Consider the following 17,748-nt stretch of genomic DNA (forward strand, 5'->3'; position numbering starts at 1 on the left):
AGTCGTTTAAGTAATATTTTTGAAGCTACTAATTTCATCGTTCAGCAGAAATTTAATTTAAGAGAAGGTCTTTAAATTTATAGAACAGATTTCATATGGTTTTCCAATTCCAAAGCAGTTCACCCGAAGAAACCCACAAGACCACACACTTGCTCCTCTTTTGAGTGAAGTTTTAATTTCCTCTTTGCGTTTGCCAGCTGAAAGTCCGAAGCCAATGCCCAGAAGTACTCTCTTCGAATATCTTCGGATTGCAGATGTTCTTATCGCACAATCTTGGTGTTAATATGCAATGTTATGTCAGACAGCGGATGTAATTTAACTTGATGCTGTAAAAAATGTCCCCCGAACAATGGATATTTGCTGAATAGCGGGGCTAAGCAGCAAAATGAAGTTCAGAGATCGAATAAATATTCAATTATTTACACGACTGGGAGTTTCTTTGGGCTGAAGACTTTTACACAATGGAAAGGGACACAAACACGCGAGGAAGTCAATATTGAAATTTTCCTTGAGCATAATGCGGGTTACAGCCATTTACATGAACGTATATATAAATGATATTGAAGCATCTGGCTGAAGGCAAATAAAAAATAGATGAACTCACTTTCCCCTATGCGCACACATGTGTGTGCCACGAATTGCAGGACGAAGAAGGTCCTGACAAACAACTCAAGGCAGCCAGGACATTAAAATGAGCAAAATGTGTAATAAAAATCCAACCTGATCCCGTGCCCAAATATTTGCTTATCTACAAAAGCCAGAAAAACACCCTAAATTGAAGTCACTTCTAATCAAGCAGATTTTTGACAGCCAACGACAAAACGACTTTAGTATGGCAAGTTTTAAAGTCAATAGGGTGCTTTAAAGCTGTTTGGCCAGCAAACAAGGATTGAAAGAAGCTAGTTCGGTCGTAAATCTAAAGTAAAGCATTTAACCCTGTGATTTAGGTAAACTTGAGCTGGGTAAGGTATAAATTAAAGTGTACATATTGCAACAAATGATTTCGTTTAACTTAATAGCAAGGAGTAGCAGGAGAATTTATTTAATAAATTTATGAGCAAGAGAATTCCGCTTAAGTTATTTAACGAAAGCTTTATTCAAAGTGTGTTCTAAAGTGACATCGATGAATAAATGTGACTTTTTGTATAATTTTGGATATAATTAACTTAAGGGACCTGCTTCTAACCTAACTTCTTAAGTGACCAAACTTTACTATCTGGTGATGGATTGTTTTCAACTATCTATTATCTATTATTAACTAAACCTCGATTGAATACTATAATCCTTCTGTTTTCTCGCCTCGATTTCCAGAGCATCTCGACAGGGATCACAGCAGCTGGCATTGGCCTGCGATTTGCCGACCACAAAAACTATGTCCTTGGGGCTAAGATTCCTGTCCAAATTGGGGCATGTTTCGCCCTCCCTGGAAAAATGCAAGTGGTCTTAATTACTTAGCAGTATTTAAGGTAATCACAGCTCACCTGGCATAATCGCCACATCTGATGAGCAGCTTGCAAAGAAACTCTAATGCGCCAACTGGTTTTCCCTCCATTTCCAGAGAACATGTGCTAGTGTAGGAGAATGCCTTCATGTCCAGTTTTATTCGGTTGCTTAATCTTTTGGGCAGACTCAGTTTGCCCAGGCCAACAACTTGCCCATCGTACACCACCTCAAAGTCTATGCCATTTTCTTCGACTTTCTGGGCAAGATTCGGTGGCTCCGCCTGAAAAGTGTGACTGGCATTCGGCTTGAACTCGCTCACATTGGTCCTGCTAGCTGTGAGCCTGAGGTTGTTGCCCCCAAAGCCGACCTTCACCAGCAGTTTTCTGGCATCAGCCAGCACCACACCCTTTACCTCCAGTCGGGTGATAACAAGATCGAAGGAGAAGACGGGCGTATTTTTAGGAAGAACTGGTTCAGGAGGTACTACCGGACCAGGTGCAGACCTGGATCCGAAAACGCTTTTCTTTCCTTTCTTTCCCTTGTCCTTTTTTCCTTTCTTACCCATTTTTCAGGATGGACGAGGACCTATGGTACTGCTTTACTCTGGAAACGGGCGAGATCTAGTCAAACTTTTTACCGGCTACATAATTTTCAGAAGTTATGGAGAAACTCAAATCCACTCCTACTAAGATGCTTTAATTATTAAACAAGCAACCTCTCAAAGGTCTCTCCAATTAAGGTAAAGGGTTTCTGTACTCCAATTTGAACTGGCCAATGGAGTTTGCTCAATGAATAAACTTCTACTCCACATTTATTCAATGCATTGAATAAGAACTTCGAATTAAATACGATTTAACACTTTGGACCCCGGAGAACAAGCTGCGTTCCGACTGCAGCATTCCCAGATTTATTGGCATGAAGTGCACCACCCTGCCACTTTCCATTCCCTGGATGCTCCTGCTCCTGCTACTGCTTATGTGGCTAGTGCTGCTCCTGCTCCTGCTCCGGTGGTGAATGATTCGCCAGCATATTTCAGAAGCGTTTAATGGTGGCGCTCATTTGTCTGCCAGCAGGAGCAGTGCTCCAAGCCGCATCAGCAATGCCCCAGCCAAGTGTCAGAGTGGCAGTGTGTCAGTGTGCCAGTGTGGCTGGATGCAGCAGCCCGCAACCGCCAACGAGCTGGGTATTAGGTGCCTGGCATTAGGTACTTGTGGCGTATACGTAACGTGCCAAAACCAAGAGTGTTCGCCCGAGCAAAACAAGAGGCAAAAACCAAAAACACTTGCTTCAACCAATTACTTGTGCGAGTAGTATGTGGATGCCAGCAGAGAATCGGAATTAGTTTTGCCAGCTGCTGGTGAGGAATATCTTTTGTTTTATGGTTTATCCAAAAGGATTTATTATACTCTACGTACGTAAGTATTATATGTATGAACAATATGTGCCATTTCACCAGAAAATGGCAGTCAGAAGTTCAGGGCTATGGTCAAGCATACGCATCACATTCAGACATTCTAATTGGTGGTTTTTTCTAGCAAAGGCAAAGTGTTTTGCATTTATTTTAAGGCCAGACATTAATTTGGCAAAGCAATTAGAATGCAAGAGAACAAATATGCAAATAAATGTGGCCAAAATGGTACGGCTTTAGTTATTTGAGTCGTCCATCAAAACCGATTCGGCACATAAATTATGCAATCGAAGGAATTCGTGCATTTCGACAGGACTCAACCAATGACAATTGCTGGTAAAATTGTTTTCCAATTGCTTTACTCGACAAAATGGCCAACTAATTAACAAGTCATTAATGCCAGGTTTCGGCCAGAAAAGCCAATTTGGCCACACGAAATTGTTGCCCAGCATTCACTCTTCGATTTTCACACGTTCTGTGGCCGAAAATATTTGTGCAAACTCGGTACAAATTGTGGAGCCATCGAACGAAAAGTTATTAGACATAAACTGAATACTCTTATGAACTCTTGCGGCAGACTTAAATTTGCATTGAGTTGTCTGATGGGTTTTTAAGCATAACCAGAAGGTAATATGCAGTTCAATTAATTCCTAGGAATATGGAAATGTATTTAAAATTCTATATTTCCTGCTTTCATTAAACCATTTTCTACGAAAGCTGCAAGCTTAGAGAGTGTGCGTTTTCCATTGCCAGAAATACAGACAATTATAATAAAAAAAATACAAATAATTAAAGCTATTGAGAATGACTATTTAATAATTGTTTTAAAATTAATCTACAATTTAGGTTTCACCTATAAATATGTTAGTTTAAAATCACATCTCACCTATGGACCTCTTCCTAGAGTAAATTGGAATGTACACGGGTGTTATATAATTTATGCACGAGTGGCTTCCACTTGGCCAGCAGCACCGCGTCCAGGAAGGCCAGAAAATAGCAGCGAATTTAGTCGGACCCGGGGACCCAATTTGTTATTGTTTGGCTATTGGCGTGGACGCCAACCTGACCCCCGGATGACCACCACCTCCGCACCCACGAAACCCAGTGAACATTTGGCTGCACCAATTTGTATCCAATTAAATCGGCTTGGTTAGTCAGGCGGTCTGCTCGATAAAACGTTTTCATTTTGCGGCTCAGCATTTTTCGACAAATTCCACACTTTTTCCCACTGTTTGGCACAAATGCGCTTATAAACTAGTTTTTAAGTGGAGAGGATACTCCAACTGGGGCGACTGAAACAGCAAGGATAACCGATTTTCGCGTCAACGTAATGCGCGAAATTTAATTAAAATTGAACTTCATTTAGATAAGCATGTGAGCTGATTTGATAAATGGGGCATTCCGCCTCTGGGGGCGTGTGAGATTTTCCCAGGAATCGCGTGTTAAGCGGCTTTCGCAAGGTGTAGCGGTAAATGGAAGCGGGATTTTCCACAAGGGGCCGGGATTTTCCCCGACCATTGGCTCAACTGTGCAGCAACAGGCGAATTTGTGACTGGGGAGTGGCCGGGGTAATTAGAAATCCATTTGGCTCCTTTTCACTGGCCCAGTCAGGCTCGAAATCCCGCAGGACTCTTTGGTCAGACAGGAGGTCACTGGAGTTCACAGTTGGAAAAAGCTTGTGGACAGCTGCTCCCAAGAGTTCAGAACTAATGATTTGTTTGATATTTAATTTTCAGGCAAACGGTACGTAATGAAAAGGGAATTTTCAACAATAAATAATTACAAATAATTGCTCCACTTGTAAGCATTTTATTAAAAGGCGACATTATTAAAAACCTTGTTCGGTAATATATTTCAATGTAAAAAAATGTTCCCAAAAATCCAATTTTCAGAGCATAGCTTTGACTTTAGGGTCTCCTTTTTTCAAGTCTAATGTGCATTACTCTCTTAAACAGTTCACACACACTTTTCACTTTTACACAAATTTTGGTAGAGTTTATACGAAAGTAAGCCACGTTAAAGTTGAACGATATTGCGAGCTCATCAATGGAAAGTGTCCAACAAGATGACGAGACAGACTTCTTGTTCGATATTGTGGTCACTAACGTGGAATTGAACAAGCCAGTCAAGGAACCCGACGAATTGCAGGCGCAAGTCAAGTTCGGTGGTGTCAATGTCCCAATCACAGCCAGTCGTATAAATGTGCAGGATTTCGAAACCAACAGAGTGACCGAGTTCACAATGAGTCCATCTGTGTTGCGCAAGACCCTGGAGGATCAGGGAATGCAGATATCCGCCCGATACGCGGGCTCCACTTTGGGCAGTAATGTGCTGCTCTTTCCGGACACCTTTATCGATAAAATAGACCCCAAAATGAACGACCTCTATTTCGAGGCTACGATTAAGCTAATGCGCCGAGTTGACTGCGTTGGCACCATCAGCATTCGACTAGTATTGATCGTCAAGTGCACAGATCTTGACATCATTAAGGAACCGCGAAGATCCAGTTCCCGTCGATCGTCCCGAAAATCCTCTGCAGTGGAGATCCCTCCCAAAAAGGTGCTAACCAAACAAAGTTGCCAAGGGCTGGGTAAAACATTTAACTTCCAGGACGTGATGTTCGTCGTCGGTGATCCCGATCCGCTGCTCAAGATTCCATCAGAACCGTGCTCGGAACTTCCGTTTGAGGACGGGGATGTGCGACTGGATCTGGACTTACAGCGCTATAAGAGCTTGGAAAATCGACGCATAGTTTTACCAGATGACGAACATCCCGAGGAGAATCGCTCAATTGGTCAACTCAGGCAGCTGACACTTCATTACTCAAGGATCATCGGAATGGTATCAGAGAAAATCAACCAGATGAATATGCCTTCAAGCTCGGTGGATCCCCCATCGGAAAACAGTGCTCCGATATCAAACGCACCCAAGGAGCCAGCTGAAGAGCGCAGAATACCAGTTCCTGTGAAAGATGATACCGAAAACGTTGTAAATCCCATTCGTTTTTGCCCCATTTGCTTGTGTTCCATGTCCTGGCTACCGAAATATGCCAAGTGCCCCAAATGCAATGCAACTGCTCTTCCTGTGCTCGAAGAACATCAAAAAAGCCATCAATTAACTGCGGATGAAATTGTAGAAGAGCAGCTGGTGCAGCCTAAACCACATGGAGAATCCGAAGAGATTGGCTGTGAGTTGTGCCAAGACCCGATTATACAAACCAAGCCATTAAAGAAAAAGAAGAAACCTAAACTGGGTCAACCCGTTCAGGACTCTGAATCTGCGTCTGACGAGGAGTGTCCTCCATGCCGCTGCACTTGTGCCGTCGGAAAAACTTGCGCCCATTGCCGCATTCGCCGAATGTGCGAGGATGTTTACAATGGCGAGATCAAAAATATACAAGAGCAGGAGGAGCACATAAAGGTGCCAAGCCCCCGCGAAGACGAGGATTTCTGTGTGATCATAAACCCCATTAATGATCGTCCCTACCTCTCCAGAGTTTTAAGCCAGCTCAAGGATCTGTATCATCTGCACGACACCAAGAAGCTGTTGGACATGCAGCAGCGCTGCGAATCGCAAGCTCTACTGCCGATTGACAGTAGACCTTCCATAAGCCTTAGGCATTCCCCCAATCCCTTTGATCCTCACATTCCCGGTACTTTGAGTCGCCAGACGGCGGGGCACAAGACCTGTTTGCCGGAGACACACTGTGTTCCTCGTCGGCACGGTTGGGATTGGCCACGTTCCTGGTTGGCCAGGAAGTACGGCTGGCGGCCGGGCGCCATTCTTCGAGCAGCTAGTCAAGTGATGCGCTTCTTCCTGATGCGCAAGATAAATCGTGGCGACCAAAGGGGACAAGATGAGCGGGAACGCTGTGGCCTGCCAATACTTAATATTTGCAAAAAGGACGGAGTGATATTTGTCACCCTTCGCGCCCTGGCCACGTCGGACATGAAACAGAGACCCATTACCTTCCGAATTGTGAAGAGCGAACTGGCGGTGGCCCTGCGTCAAATCAAGCGCGCTTTGAAGGATCAGGGCTTTAGGAAGTGCACTTGCCACAAATCCCTGATGCTGTGCACCTGTCGCGATGCCTTGGAGAAGTTCGAGCTCAACAAGGCCCTGAAAATTGAGTGCCAGCGACGAATCATGGAACCCTGTCCCGAGCACTTGGTGCTCACCGATACGAGCATCAGTGACCTCGAGTTTAACCTGGATGTTACTCCGCCAACAGGAACTCGATGGCCGAGCAGTAAAGCCCTTCGGAACGTGATGAACCATGGCACACAGACTCAAAAGAAAGGGAAGCCATCTATAGAACCCCAGTACCCAGTGCCCGATAGTAACTATTGGAGGGCCTTTGACTGCGCAGCTGGAGACCACTATATGGGCACTGCCTTCGGGGACAATCTGGAGACCGTGTTCGAGGATGGCATATTTGGATATGAGGGCGGAGGTCAGCATGGAAAAGCTCCCGGTCGGCGAGATCCAAGGGTTTGGGGAAAACGTACAGGTGCACCAGTGCCAATTGGCACCGCTCCTGATCAAATCGATCCATTTAGGTTCACCCGAACTGTTTGGAAGTCGCTTCCAAAAAGTATTGTTGGCCAAATGCACACAAATCGCAAATTGTAGGACTCTACTGTTCATAATAAATGATACTGTGTCCTAAATATCTCTTTTAATCTTTTGGGATTCCAGAACCACATTTCTTATTTGAATTTAGCTTTGAGTTTAATGCCAATTACGTTCACTCATTTATATAATCCTACTCCTGTAAACCAAACACACACTTTACTTGCGTTTCCAGTTTATTTCCTTTTTTAATCAGCGATATTATTAGATGATATCTCAGAAGGACTGACCGAGGGTATACAAATTCTTAGGTAGCCTAAGTTTACAACCACAAAATGGCGGAATCGGTTAACTTTCTTTTCGACTTGGTCATCACCGATCTGAATATTTTTGGCGTGCCGATCGAAGAACCCACCAAACTCCTGGTGGACACCAAGGTTGCGGGAAAATCAGTGAAGGTAACCTCCAGCCGAATCAATGTCGACCAGTTTGTGGCAAACAGGGAGTTGGAGCTCGCTATGGAAACATCGGCATTGCGTCAAAGTCTGGGGGAGAAGGGCTTGGTATTGGCGGGCATTTACCAGGGTTCAACTCTGGGCAAAGCCACTGTGAACTTCCCCGTGGAGTTTCTGGACAAGATCAGCCCCACAATGAACGATCTGCTGCACGTGGATACAGTCGATTTGGTTCGTCGAGTGGACGTAATTGGAACGGTGAGCGTGCTAATCCGCTTGACCATCAAGTGCGAGGAGCATCCAGTGCAGAAACCTTTAAGGCAAAGCCTTTCCCGGACCAGTCTTTCCCGGACCAGCAAATCATCGCTGATTCAAACGAAGAAGGAGAAAAGCGACCGAGTCAGCTGTGCTAGCCAGGGCCCGACCTTTAATCCCCAGGATATCATGTTTGTCATCGGCGATCCTGATCCCTTACTCCAAATTCCCTCGGAGCCGTGTTCGGAACTTCCTCCCGAAATAGGAGATGAGCGCCTGAGTCTGGACTTGCAGCGATACAGGAGCTTGGAAAATCGTCGTGCAGTCTTCCCAGCTGATGATCCCTGTCCCAAGGAGAAACCCTCATTTGTGCAGCTAAAGAGGCTCACCGAGCAGTACTCCAATATCATTGACTCGGTGACCAAGAAGATCAAACGAATGGAATCAAGCTCATTGGCTCCCACGGAGCCACCGTCCGATGCGAATGTGCCAAGTTCAGTTTCCACGCCGTGGACTCTCATTCCCACTACCATGCAATCTTGCATCCCAGTTCCCGTAAGATCCGACTTATTACATGGCGTGAAACCCACACGGTTCTGTCCTGTGTGCTTGTGCTCAATGTCCTGGTTGCCAAAGTATACACCATGCCCGAAATGCAATACCAAAGCAGTTCCCATACTCCAAGGACATTGGAACAAGCCTATTACAGCCGAAGAAATTGTGGCAGAGCAACTGGTGAAACCAACAGCACCGCCCGAAGTGGACGACTTTTGTGAGCCAGTCTGCGAAAAGGTGCGCCGGAAGATCTGGAACGACAACGTCTGCCCACCATGCCGTTGTACATGCACAAAGGGTATAACCTGCCCCCACTGCCGCATCCGCAGGATGTGCAATGACATTTTTGCCTCCAAGAGTCCACCAAAACCAAAGCCCCGAGTACCGAAACCCCGTTCAAGTGAGGATTTCTGTGTGGTCATGGAATCTGACGACGATGATGATCTTCCCTACCTGGCGAAGGTCTTTTCCGAGCTAAAGAACCTCTATCATATCCACGACACCAAGAAGCTTTCGGCCATCAAGGAACGCTGCGCCGCTCAGTCCTTATTCTCTATCCGCAGCAGGCGATCCATTAAGGAGCTGACGGAATCCCTATACCCAGGAGACCAAATCCCCCACCGGGAAAGCCATCCTACAAAGGCGGGCCACAAGAGCTGCCTTACACAAACGAGCATTGTGTCCCGTCGCCATGGCTGGAACTGGACCAAGAGCTGCGAGGCACGGAAAAATGGCTGGCGGCCAGGAGCCATCCTGCGATCCTCCGGCCATGTCATGCGTCACTTCCTGATGCGAAGTAGAGATCAGAACATGTGCCGAAAGGTGACGGCCGACTGCGAGGCACAGCAGCGATTTGGTCATCCCGTGCTCAACATTTGCAAGCGAAATGGTGACATATACGTGACCCTTCGTCCACTGCCCACTTTGGCCATGAAACAGAAGCCCATCACCTTCCGGATCGTAAAGAGTCATCTGGCCGTGGCACTGCGTCAGATCAAGCGCGCTCTAAAGGATCAGGGCTTCGAGAAGTGCTCCTGCCACCAGTCCCTGATGATGTGCACCTGTCGCGATGCCTTGGACAAGATTCACCTGAACAAGGCCCTTAAGAAGGAGTGCCAGAAGCGTTTCATAGAGCCCTGTCCCGAGCACTTGGTGCTCACCGACACGAGTGTGAGCGACTTGGAGTTCGATCTGGATGTGACTCCGCCGGCGGGAACTCGTAGACCGAGGAGGAAAGCCCTAAGGAACGTGGTGAACCATGGCACCCAGACTGCGCAGAAGCAGCCACCAGCTATAGCACCTCCATACCCAGTGACCCACAATCCCTACTACAGGGACTACGATTGTGCCGCAGGTGATCGATATATGGGCACTGCATTCGGGGACAATGTAGAAACCGTTTTCGAGGATGGAGTCTATGGGTACAGGGGTGGTGGCCAGCATGGAATGCCCGTCGTCTGGAGGCATCCAAAGGTGTGGGGCAAGAAGGTCGGGGCTCCACTCCCGATTGGAACCGCTAGAGACGCCGTCGATCCTTATCGGTTCACCAAAACTGTTTGGAAACAACTGCCGCGAAAGATAATTCGAAAAATGAGAGCAAAATCAGGGAAATAACTGTGGTCTTTTATTAAAACTTAAAATGTCAGATGCAGTGTTTCATTTCGGTGATGCTCCTAAGAAAGTCTTTTTGAATTATACGAATTTTTTCTATAGTATTTTGTACAATTTGAGGTATTTTTGTTAAAGACAAGAGACCAAATTTTTGTGAGTGTTAATGCGACGCAAGCCAACTTGTTTTCAAAATATTGCTCAAATTCTATTAATACGAGTGTTAGAATTTGATTAAATATGCTAATTATGTAGCTCAGTAAAAATAGAAATTATAAACTGGTCGCAATCAAATGCAAACGGTAGTATAAAAGCGCTATGCCAACTGCCAGACTGCATTCCAAGTTCCCAAAATGAAGATCTTCGCTCTCTGTGCCTTCGTGCTCCTCATCCTGGCTGCCGTCCAGGCCAATAGTTCTCCGGAGACCAGTGCCATTTCTGGAAAGGACCTTAAGAAAACTGCTGGATAATCTATAATTGGACCATTTAACCAGACGAAAGCTTCTCGAGTACTGGAATACAATCGATGTTGAATAAAAACTCTGTTTAGACAAAGCATTTATTATACTTATTTGTATGCCCTTGCAGACGGTATAATGATTTCAGACAAAAGTTTGAAGCTCAGTAAATGAGACATATGCGGCAATAACAAGTATATATATTCTTGATAAGTATCAACTGGCGAGTCTATATAGCCAAGTTTTAACATTTAATTTTGTTGGTTTGTTGATTTGATCAAAGTGGTGTTACTGAAATGGTATATAAGCTTGGACTTGCGGGATCTAGATATCTTAGATGGTATAAATAATTATTTTATATTTATTTCATCGATAGACGTATCTCAAGAATGCGTTTTAAAGTAAGTTATATTGAGTCATTATAAGTATTTACAAATCGTTATACATATTTCTCAACGATTTAGAGTTTCTAAGAAGTAGATTTTATTTGTCGTTGACTCTTCTGCCATACTCTACTGAAACTGCCGATTAAAGTTTTTAAACCAAACATTATCAGTTACTGAAAATTCCAAGGACACAATGCTGGATATTGCGCAAGAACCAGTGCAGCAGTATGGAAATCGTAGCCACCAGGCGGAGTGCATTCCCCTGGGCAGATATCCAGCATACGGTTCCGACATGGAACAGGAGGATGAAGACAAGGGCCTGGGATTCTGCAGCGCCAGCATCCGGCGGGGATTCATCCGGAAGGTGTACCTAATCCTGTTGGCACAACTGATCACCTCCCTGGTCGTCATAGTAACCCTTACGGTTGATGAGCAGGTGCGTCTGATAGTGGCAGACAGCACCTGGATGTTTTGGGTGGCCATCCTAATAGTGGTCTGCTCTCTGGTCGCTCTGGGCTGCAATGAGGATCTGCGCCGTCAGACACCAGCCAACTTCATCTTCCTATCTGCCTTCACGGTAGCCGAATCCTTTTTGCTGGGCGTGGTAGCCTGTCGATATGCGCCGATGGAGATTTTCATGTCCGTGTTAATCACGGCGTCAGTTTGCCTTGGACTCACTCTATTTGCGCTACAGACGCGTTACGACTTTACCATGATGGGTGGCATCCTGGTGAGCTGCTTGATAATACTGCTCCTCTTCGGCATCGTGACCATCTTCGTGGGCGGACATATGGTTACCACCATCTATGCCTCACTGAGCGCCCTGCTCTTTTCCGTTTACTTGGTTTACGATACCCAATTAATGTTGGGAGGCAAGCAAAGGTACTCTATAAGTCCCGAGGAGTACATATTCGCCGCCCTAAATATTTATATGGATGTGATGAACATATTCCTGGACATCTTGCAATTAATCGGAGGATCTGATTAGTTCGATGAAATCCCAAAAATACTCGTATTATTTTACCCCACCAATTCGACGTCGAGCATTAATAAATCCAATTGTACAGCTTTAGTAATATAGTTATCAGCTTACAAACAGCATGGCAAAACCACAAAATGCGCCTCATTACAAATGTAAACAAGAGAGAACGCTATAGTCGAGTTCCCCGACTATCTGATACCCGTTACTCAGCTAGTGGAAGGGAGAAGGAGAGTCTTAAACACAGTTTTTGGCGGTTTGTAGGCGTTATAGTGGGCGTGGCAGAAAGTTTTTTGGCAAATCGGTAGAAATTTACAAGACTAATACAAAAATGAAAAAATATCAAAACATTTTTCAAAAGTGTGGGCGTAGCAGCTTTGGGCGGTTTGTGGGCGTTTTAGTGGGCGTGGCAGAAAGTTTTTTGGCAAATCGATAGAAATTTAGAAGACTAATACAAAAATGAAAAAATATCAAAACATTTTTCAAAAGTGTGGGCGTGGCAGTTTTGGGCGGTTTGTGGGCGTTAGAGTGGGCGTGGCAACATGAATCGACAAACTTGCGCTGCTTCTATGTCTCTGGAGTCTGTATGCTTAATCTCAACTTTCTAGCTTTTGTAGTTCCTGAGATCACAGCGTTCATACGGACGGACAGACAGACGGACAGACGGACAGACGGACAGACGGACAGACGGACAGACGGACAGACGGACAGACGGACATGGTCATATCGACTCGGCTATTGGTCCTGATCAAGAATATATATACTTTATATGGTCGGAAACGCTTCCTTCTGCCTGTTACATACTTTTCAACGAATCTAGTATACCCTTTTACTCTACGAGTAACGGGTATAAAAATATATATTTTACATTTGGATAAAAGCCTAAGTATAGACTTTAAAATTTGTATATTTTTTATACAAACAACAGTTACCATAAATAGTATCAATAAACATGTTTGCGCAAACAAATGCAGAAATAGCAAGGTGACCAGTACCAGTGACGCACCAGTTTACGAGCATCAGCGCTAACTACTGACAACCTATATCTTGAAATAAATTTCTTATAATTTGCACTCAATTCTTGGCTCAAAAATAAGAACGAGAAATGGTGAAACAGGTATCAGTTTGAGGTAAGCGGCTACGATATTAGCTATATAAGATCTTCCAGATCTTCCAAAGTGTATCAAATTTGGAAACGATGAAGTTCTTCGCTCTGTGTGCCTTTCTCCTCATTGCACTGTCTGCCGTTCTGGCGGAGAACCAGGAGGACCAGGAGGACTACTGGAGGAACCCGGAGCCGTGGGAATTAGATGGAAAAGTTCATCCTTTTATAACGGATGGAGTCGAGGCGTTGGACTATCGTCTCGTGGAAGGCTATGCTCATCAATAGACTTTCTGGCTAAAAATGCATATACTAATACAATGTTCGATTTTTCAAAAACATATTGTGATTTTAATATTTGGGGGCAGGGGAACCAAACAAACGCTTCAAAACAATTTCGGCATTTAAAGGGCTCGCCACAGACTTTGGGTTAAATACGTAACTTGCGTTTAAAAAGGTTAACAAATGAAATCGAAAAACTGGAATTACTCATTATGCATTCGAAAAATTAAGAACCGAAACATGCCTTGGATTCTGTCATAAATGTTTGGTGGCCATTTTTTATTAGACACTGGTCAGAGTTGGGTTTGTTTTTATATTCAGAACACTGTGTTGCCTGTCTACCTCAGTTTTATTGTAAAGTTTAGTGTAGTAAGTCTGTAAAAATACTATTTGAAAAATCTAAAGTAAAAAAATTCAATATAATTGGAACTCGAATGACTAGTTCCTCCGCAAGAGAAAGCCCAGTCAGACAGTAGAAATTTAGATATCAACATGGGACCCAAAAAGAAGTCCGTTGCTGTAGCTATTGCAGAACCTCAGCTGGAAGACAAACCACCTGAAAAGAAAGCCCCACCGAAGAAAGAGCCCCTTCCCATTTTCGTCTTCGATGTCATAGTCACCCATTTGGAGGCCAATAATACCCAGTTCACGAATCCGAAGAACCTCGAAGTCACTGCAAACTTCTTCAAAACTCCGCTTGTGCTCACAAAGAGTCAGATAAATGTTAGTGATTTCAAGGCCAATGCTGGTCTCTCCTTTCAAAAGGAGCCAAAGGAGGTTCGTAAGGCTGTAAACGAGTGTGGGATAGCCTTCAGCGTGGTGTACAGCAAGAAGGTGATTGGCTCTGGACAGGCATCGTTCCCCTCCAGCATAGTGGATTCCATCGACAAGGACATGGGCGATATCCTTCACTCGGACGTCATTGACTTGGCTGCAGGCGGCGTGGTGACCGGCAAACTGGCGTTCCTTTGCCGGATGGTCGTCATGTGCATAGCAGAGTAAGTAAATCGAAATAGCCATGTTCTTTGGCATATTTTTTGCTAAGTATTCCTATTTATTTTATATTTGCTAACCTCTGAGCAGTGAGCCTGAACTCGAGTGCTCGCGCAACGTGGACAGGAGCATCAATGCACAGGATATTATGTTCGTAATGGGCGAGTCACAGGTGTGTCCTAGTGCCTGTGAACCCTGCCAAAACGATTTGGAGGAGGAGGAAGGCGACGAGCGGCTCAGACTGGACCTGGATCGATATCGCAGCCAGGGTGGTGGTATAAAGCCATACAAGATGATGACCGAGAACGGATCTGGGATACCAGCGTGTTGCGAACTTAAGGTTACTAAATTTACATTGCTAATTTATTTGCAAATTACATTTTAGAAAATATTGTTGTATTCAGAAAATGGCAATCGAGTACGAGCGGATGATCGACTCCATTACCAAACAGACGGGCATGCCGCCACCCAAGCCTCCGTGTCGTAATCCCGACGAGGCGAACAACTTTGGCATGAACCCCTGCTGGTGTCAACCGGAACTTCCTCAGTTTCTTGAGCTGCCCGAGAAACCGGACAAGCCGTGCTTCGTTTACCTGCCCGCCACCCAAGATCACGAGCCGGACTTTTGCGAGAAGAACCTGATGCCGGTTCCCATTGCCGACTGCGATGGTCAGAAGCCGGACATCAAGCCCATCCGCTTCTGTCCGGTCTGCCTGACCAATATGTCGTGGCTGCCGAAGTTTGCGGCGTGCCCGAAGTGTGGAATCAAACCGATGCCCGTGGTGGAGGATAGGCACAAGGAGAAGAAGGTATCGGCGGACCAGATCCTGCTCGAGTACTTGGGCAAAGGACCAGCCACCGTGGATGACTACTGCACGGATCCTTGTGTGAAGGCCGATAAGGAGAGAGACGCCGAGGATGAGTGTCCACCATGTCGCTGCAGCTGCAAGTTTGGCAAAATGTGTGCCCACTGTCGCATCCGAAAGATGTGCGCCGATATATTCAAGAGCGATCAGATACCACCCAAGTGCCCGAAAGTGGAGCCGAAGGAGTCCGAGGACTACTGTGTGGTTAACAAGAGCTCCGAGGACTGTCGACCCTATCTGGCCAAAGTTTTCTCCGAGTTGCGCGATCTCTACGACATTAAGGACACCAAGAAGTTATCCGAACTGGACGAGAACTGTGATCGAGCGGTGCCCAAAACGGAGAAGACTGAGAAACCAGAGCCCAAGAAGGAGACCCTAGTGCCCAAGAAACCACCTTATATACCACCTAACAACAAGGGTCAGATCTCCAGCAGACACAAGCGATGTGTCCTTCAATCGGGATTTGTGTCCCGACGCCATGGTTGGGCCTGGAGCAGCAGCTGGGAGGCCAAAAAGCTGGGCTGGCGTCCGGGTGCCATCCGCAAGCCCATCAAGAAGCTAATGAAGTTCTTCCTGGAGCAACCTGGCCGCGGGAATGCCTTCGCCAAGTGCAAGGACACGGAGACTTTGGAGCGGGAAAAGGAGCTGGCCTCGCCGGTGTTAAATATCTGCAAGAAGAACGGTGAGATCTTCATCACTCTGCGTCCACTCACTCCCTTGGGTATGCGCCAGAAACCCATCACTTTCCGGATTGTGAAGAGCGAACTGGCAGTTGCGCTGCGTGAGATCAAGAGGAAGCTGAAGGATAAGGGATTCCGCAAGTGCACCTGTCACCAAACATTGATGATGTGCCGTTGCAGGGATGCCACCGAAAAGGTTCATCTGCAGAGGGCTCTGAACAGGGAGTGCCGACGCCATTGCATTCCGCCAGCTGGCGACCATCTGGTGCTCACAGATACCAGCGAAAGCGACATGGAGTTTGACTTTGATGTCACTCCGCCAGCAGGAACGGAGCAGCCGTGCCCGCCGCCCTTGCCGGATACCGTTAACCATGGAACGCAGACCTCCAAAAAGGACCAGATGCCGATTCCTCCAAAGTATCCCATCAAAATTCCTCCATATTACAGGGGTTTCGACTGTGCCGTGGGCGATCGTTACATGGGCACTGCATTTGGATGGCCAGGCGAATTGGTCTTCGAGGATGGCGTCTTTGGGATGCTGGGTGGCGGACCACATGGCCCCAATCCCATGCCTTGCGGCAGACCCCGAGTGCCAGGAGCTTGGGGCGGTGGCGCAGGAATGGATGGCGGTATTGGTGGGGCAGGAGGCGGCGGTGGATTTGGTGCAGGCTTCGGTGGAGCTGGTGGTGGGGGTGGTGGAGGCGGTGGCGCACGAGGAGTCTTTGGTGGCGGAAGGCTAGGAAGAGGCGGTGGAGCCGGAGGAGCTGGTGGCGGCCCTGGTGGCTTTGGAGGCCCCGGCGGACCTGGAGGAGGACCTGGCGGTGGTGCCTGGAAGGGCTTTCCAAGCGCTGCTGTCGGAAAAGCGCAGGGCGGAGGCAAAGGAAAGGGGGAGAAAGCCGAACCAATACCAGTACGCTATCCCAAGAGATTCCTCAAGCCCGCCGAGGATGCAGCCAAGGCGGCCAAGCAGGCGCAGAAGGACGCCGTGGAGGCGAAGAGAAAGGGCATTAATATGATCAAGTATCTGCAGAAGAAGGGCACTCTCGTCCGTCCCTGGAATCCGCAGGAGGGCAAGGACAAGAGACCTAAGAGACCCAAGGGAGGATTTGTCGGAGCCGATGGCCTAAAGGACAATGAAAGGAAGCGCAAAATGCTCCTGGCCGTTCCACCAATACCAATCACCGAGATGCCCAGGCGAGGAAAAGCACATTGTTGTGATCCCTGTCGCATGGATATTATCTACTAAATGGATATTATCTACTAAATGGATATTATCTACTAATACATTCATTCCAATGTCGCAAACAAATTCAACTGTGAGATTCCACGCATATTTTTTAATATAAGTAACAAATTTTATTTGCACGCTTTCTTATGCGCTGGAATGGCAATGGCACTTCGCATTTAAATAATGCATGTTTTCCGATTGTTTTTCCAGAACGATGGCAAAGATCACTGCCTGTGTGATTTTTTCCGTAAATAATGTTCCATTTAATATCCAGAATGCAGGAGACGACACTTGCCTGCTAATGCTGTGAAAATCCGAAAGGCATTATCAAATTTTATGTTATGACATAAGATGCCATAAAGCCGTGCTCTCGTATATTATACATGAAATATGGCAATTTCAATTAGTTTTTAGTGCCGCCGACATACTCGTACAGACACAGGCTGGGGATTAGATTTTGTAAGCCCAACAGCTTGTT

At 46.1% G+C, this 17,748-nt stretch overlaps 6 protein-coding genes across 6 annotated transcripts; 5 read left to right on the forward strand and 1 right to left on the reverse strand.

Annotated features, from left to right (window-relative positions):
* Positions 1 to 1,001: 1,001 nt before the first annotated feature.
* On the reverse strand, positions 1,002 to 2,131 carry LOC120451976. The gene is made up of 2 exons (XM_039636002.2): positions 1,482 to 2,131; positions 1,002 to 1,423 (listed from the first exon to the last, which is right to left on the reverse strand). Exons 1-2 carry the CDS (start codon positions 2,006 to 2,008, stop codon positions 1,255 to 1,257), a joined length of 696 nt encoding a protein of 231 aa, XP_039491936.1. The 5' UTR covers positions 2,009 to 2,131; the 3' UTR covers positions 1,002 to 1,254.
* A 2,637-nt stretch (positions 2,132 to 4,768) lies between these two features.
* LOC120453666 lies at positions 4,769 to 7,521 on the forward strand. Its single transcript, XM_039638476.1, has one exon. The coding sequence runs from the start codon at positions 4,898 to 4,900 to the stop codon at positions 7,481 to 7,483; it is 2,586 nt and encodes an 861-aa protein (XP_039494410.1). The 5' UTR covers positions 4,769 to 4,897; the 3' UTR covers positions 7,484 to 7,521.
* Positions 7,522 to 7,600: 79 nt separating this feature from the next.
* Positions 7,601 to 10,333, forward strand: LOC120453427. The gene has a single exon (XM_039638132.2). The coding sequence runs from the start codon at positions 7,759 to 7,761 to the stop codon at positions 10,300 to 10,302; it is 2,544 nt and encodes an 847-aa protein (XP_039494066.1). The 5' UTR covers positions 7,601 to 7,758; the 3' UTR covers positions 10,303 to 10,333.
* A 130-nt stretch (positions 10,334 to 10,463) lies between these two features.
* LOC120453429 lies at positions 10,464 to 10,784 on the forward strand. Its single transcript, XM_039638133.1, has one exon. It carries the CDS (start codon positions 10,650 to 10,652, stop codon positions 10,764 to 10,766), a length of 117 nt encoding a protein of 38 aa, XP_039494067.1. The 5' UTR covers positions 10,464 to 10,649; the 3' UTR covers positions 10,767 to 10,784.
* A 453-nt stretch (positions 10,785 to 11,237) lies between these two features.
* On the forward strand, positions 11,238 to 12,257 carry LOC120451987 (protein lifeguard 1). Its single transcript, XM_039636014.2, has one exon. The coding sequence runs from the start codon at positions 11,334 to 11,336 to the stop codon at positions 12,126 to 12,128; it is 795 nt and encodes a 264-aa protein (XP_039491948.1). The 5' UTR covers positions 11,238 to 11,333; the 3' UTR covers positions 12,129 to 12,257.
* Positions 12,258 to 13,797: 1,540 nt separating this feature from the next.
* Positions 13,798 to 17,401, forward strand: LOC120453068. The gene is made up of 3 exons (XM_039637592.2): positions 13,798 to 14,501; positions 14,587 to 14,836; positions 14,901 to 17,401. Exons 1-3 carry the CDS (start codon positions 13,996 to 13,998, stop codon positions 17,286 to 17,288), a joined length of 3,144 nt encoding a protein of 1,047 aa, XP_039493526.1. The 5' UTR covers positions 13,798 to 13,995; the 3' UTR covers positions 17,289 to 17,401.
* Positions 17,402 to 17,748: the final 347 nt, after the last annotated feature.

This window comes from Drosophila santomea, chromosome 3R (genome assembly GCF_016746245.2).
Source record: "Drosophila santomea strain STO CAGO 1482 chromosome 3R, Prin_Dsan_1.1, whole genome shotgun sequence".
Classification (NCBI taxonomy): domain Eukaryota; kingdom Metazoa; phylum Arthropoda; class Insecta; order Diptera; family Drosophilidae; genus Drosophila; species Drosophila santomea.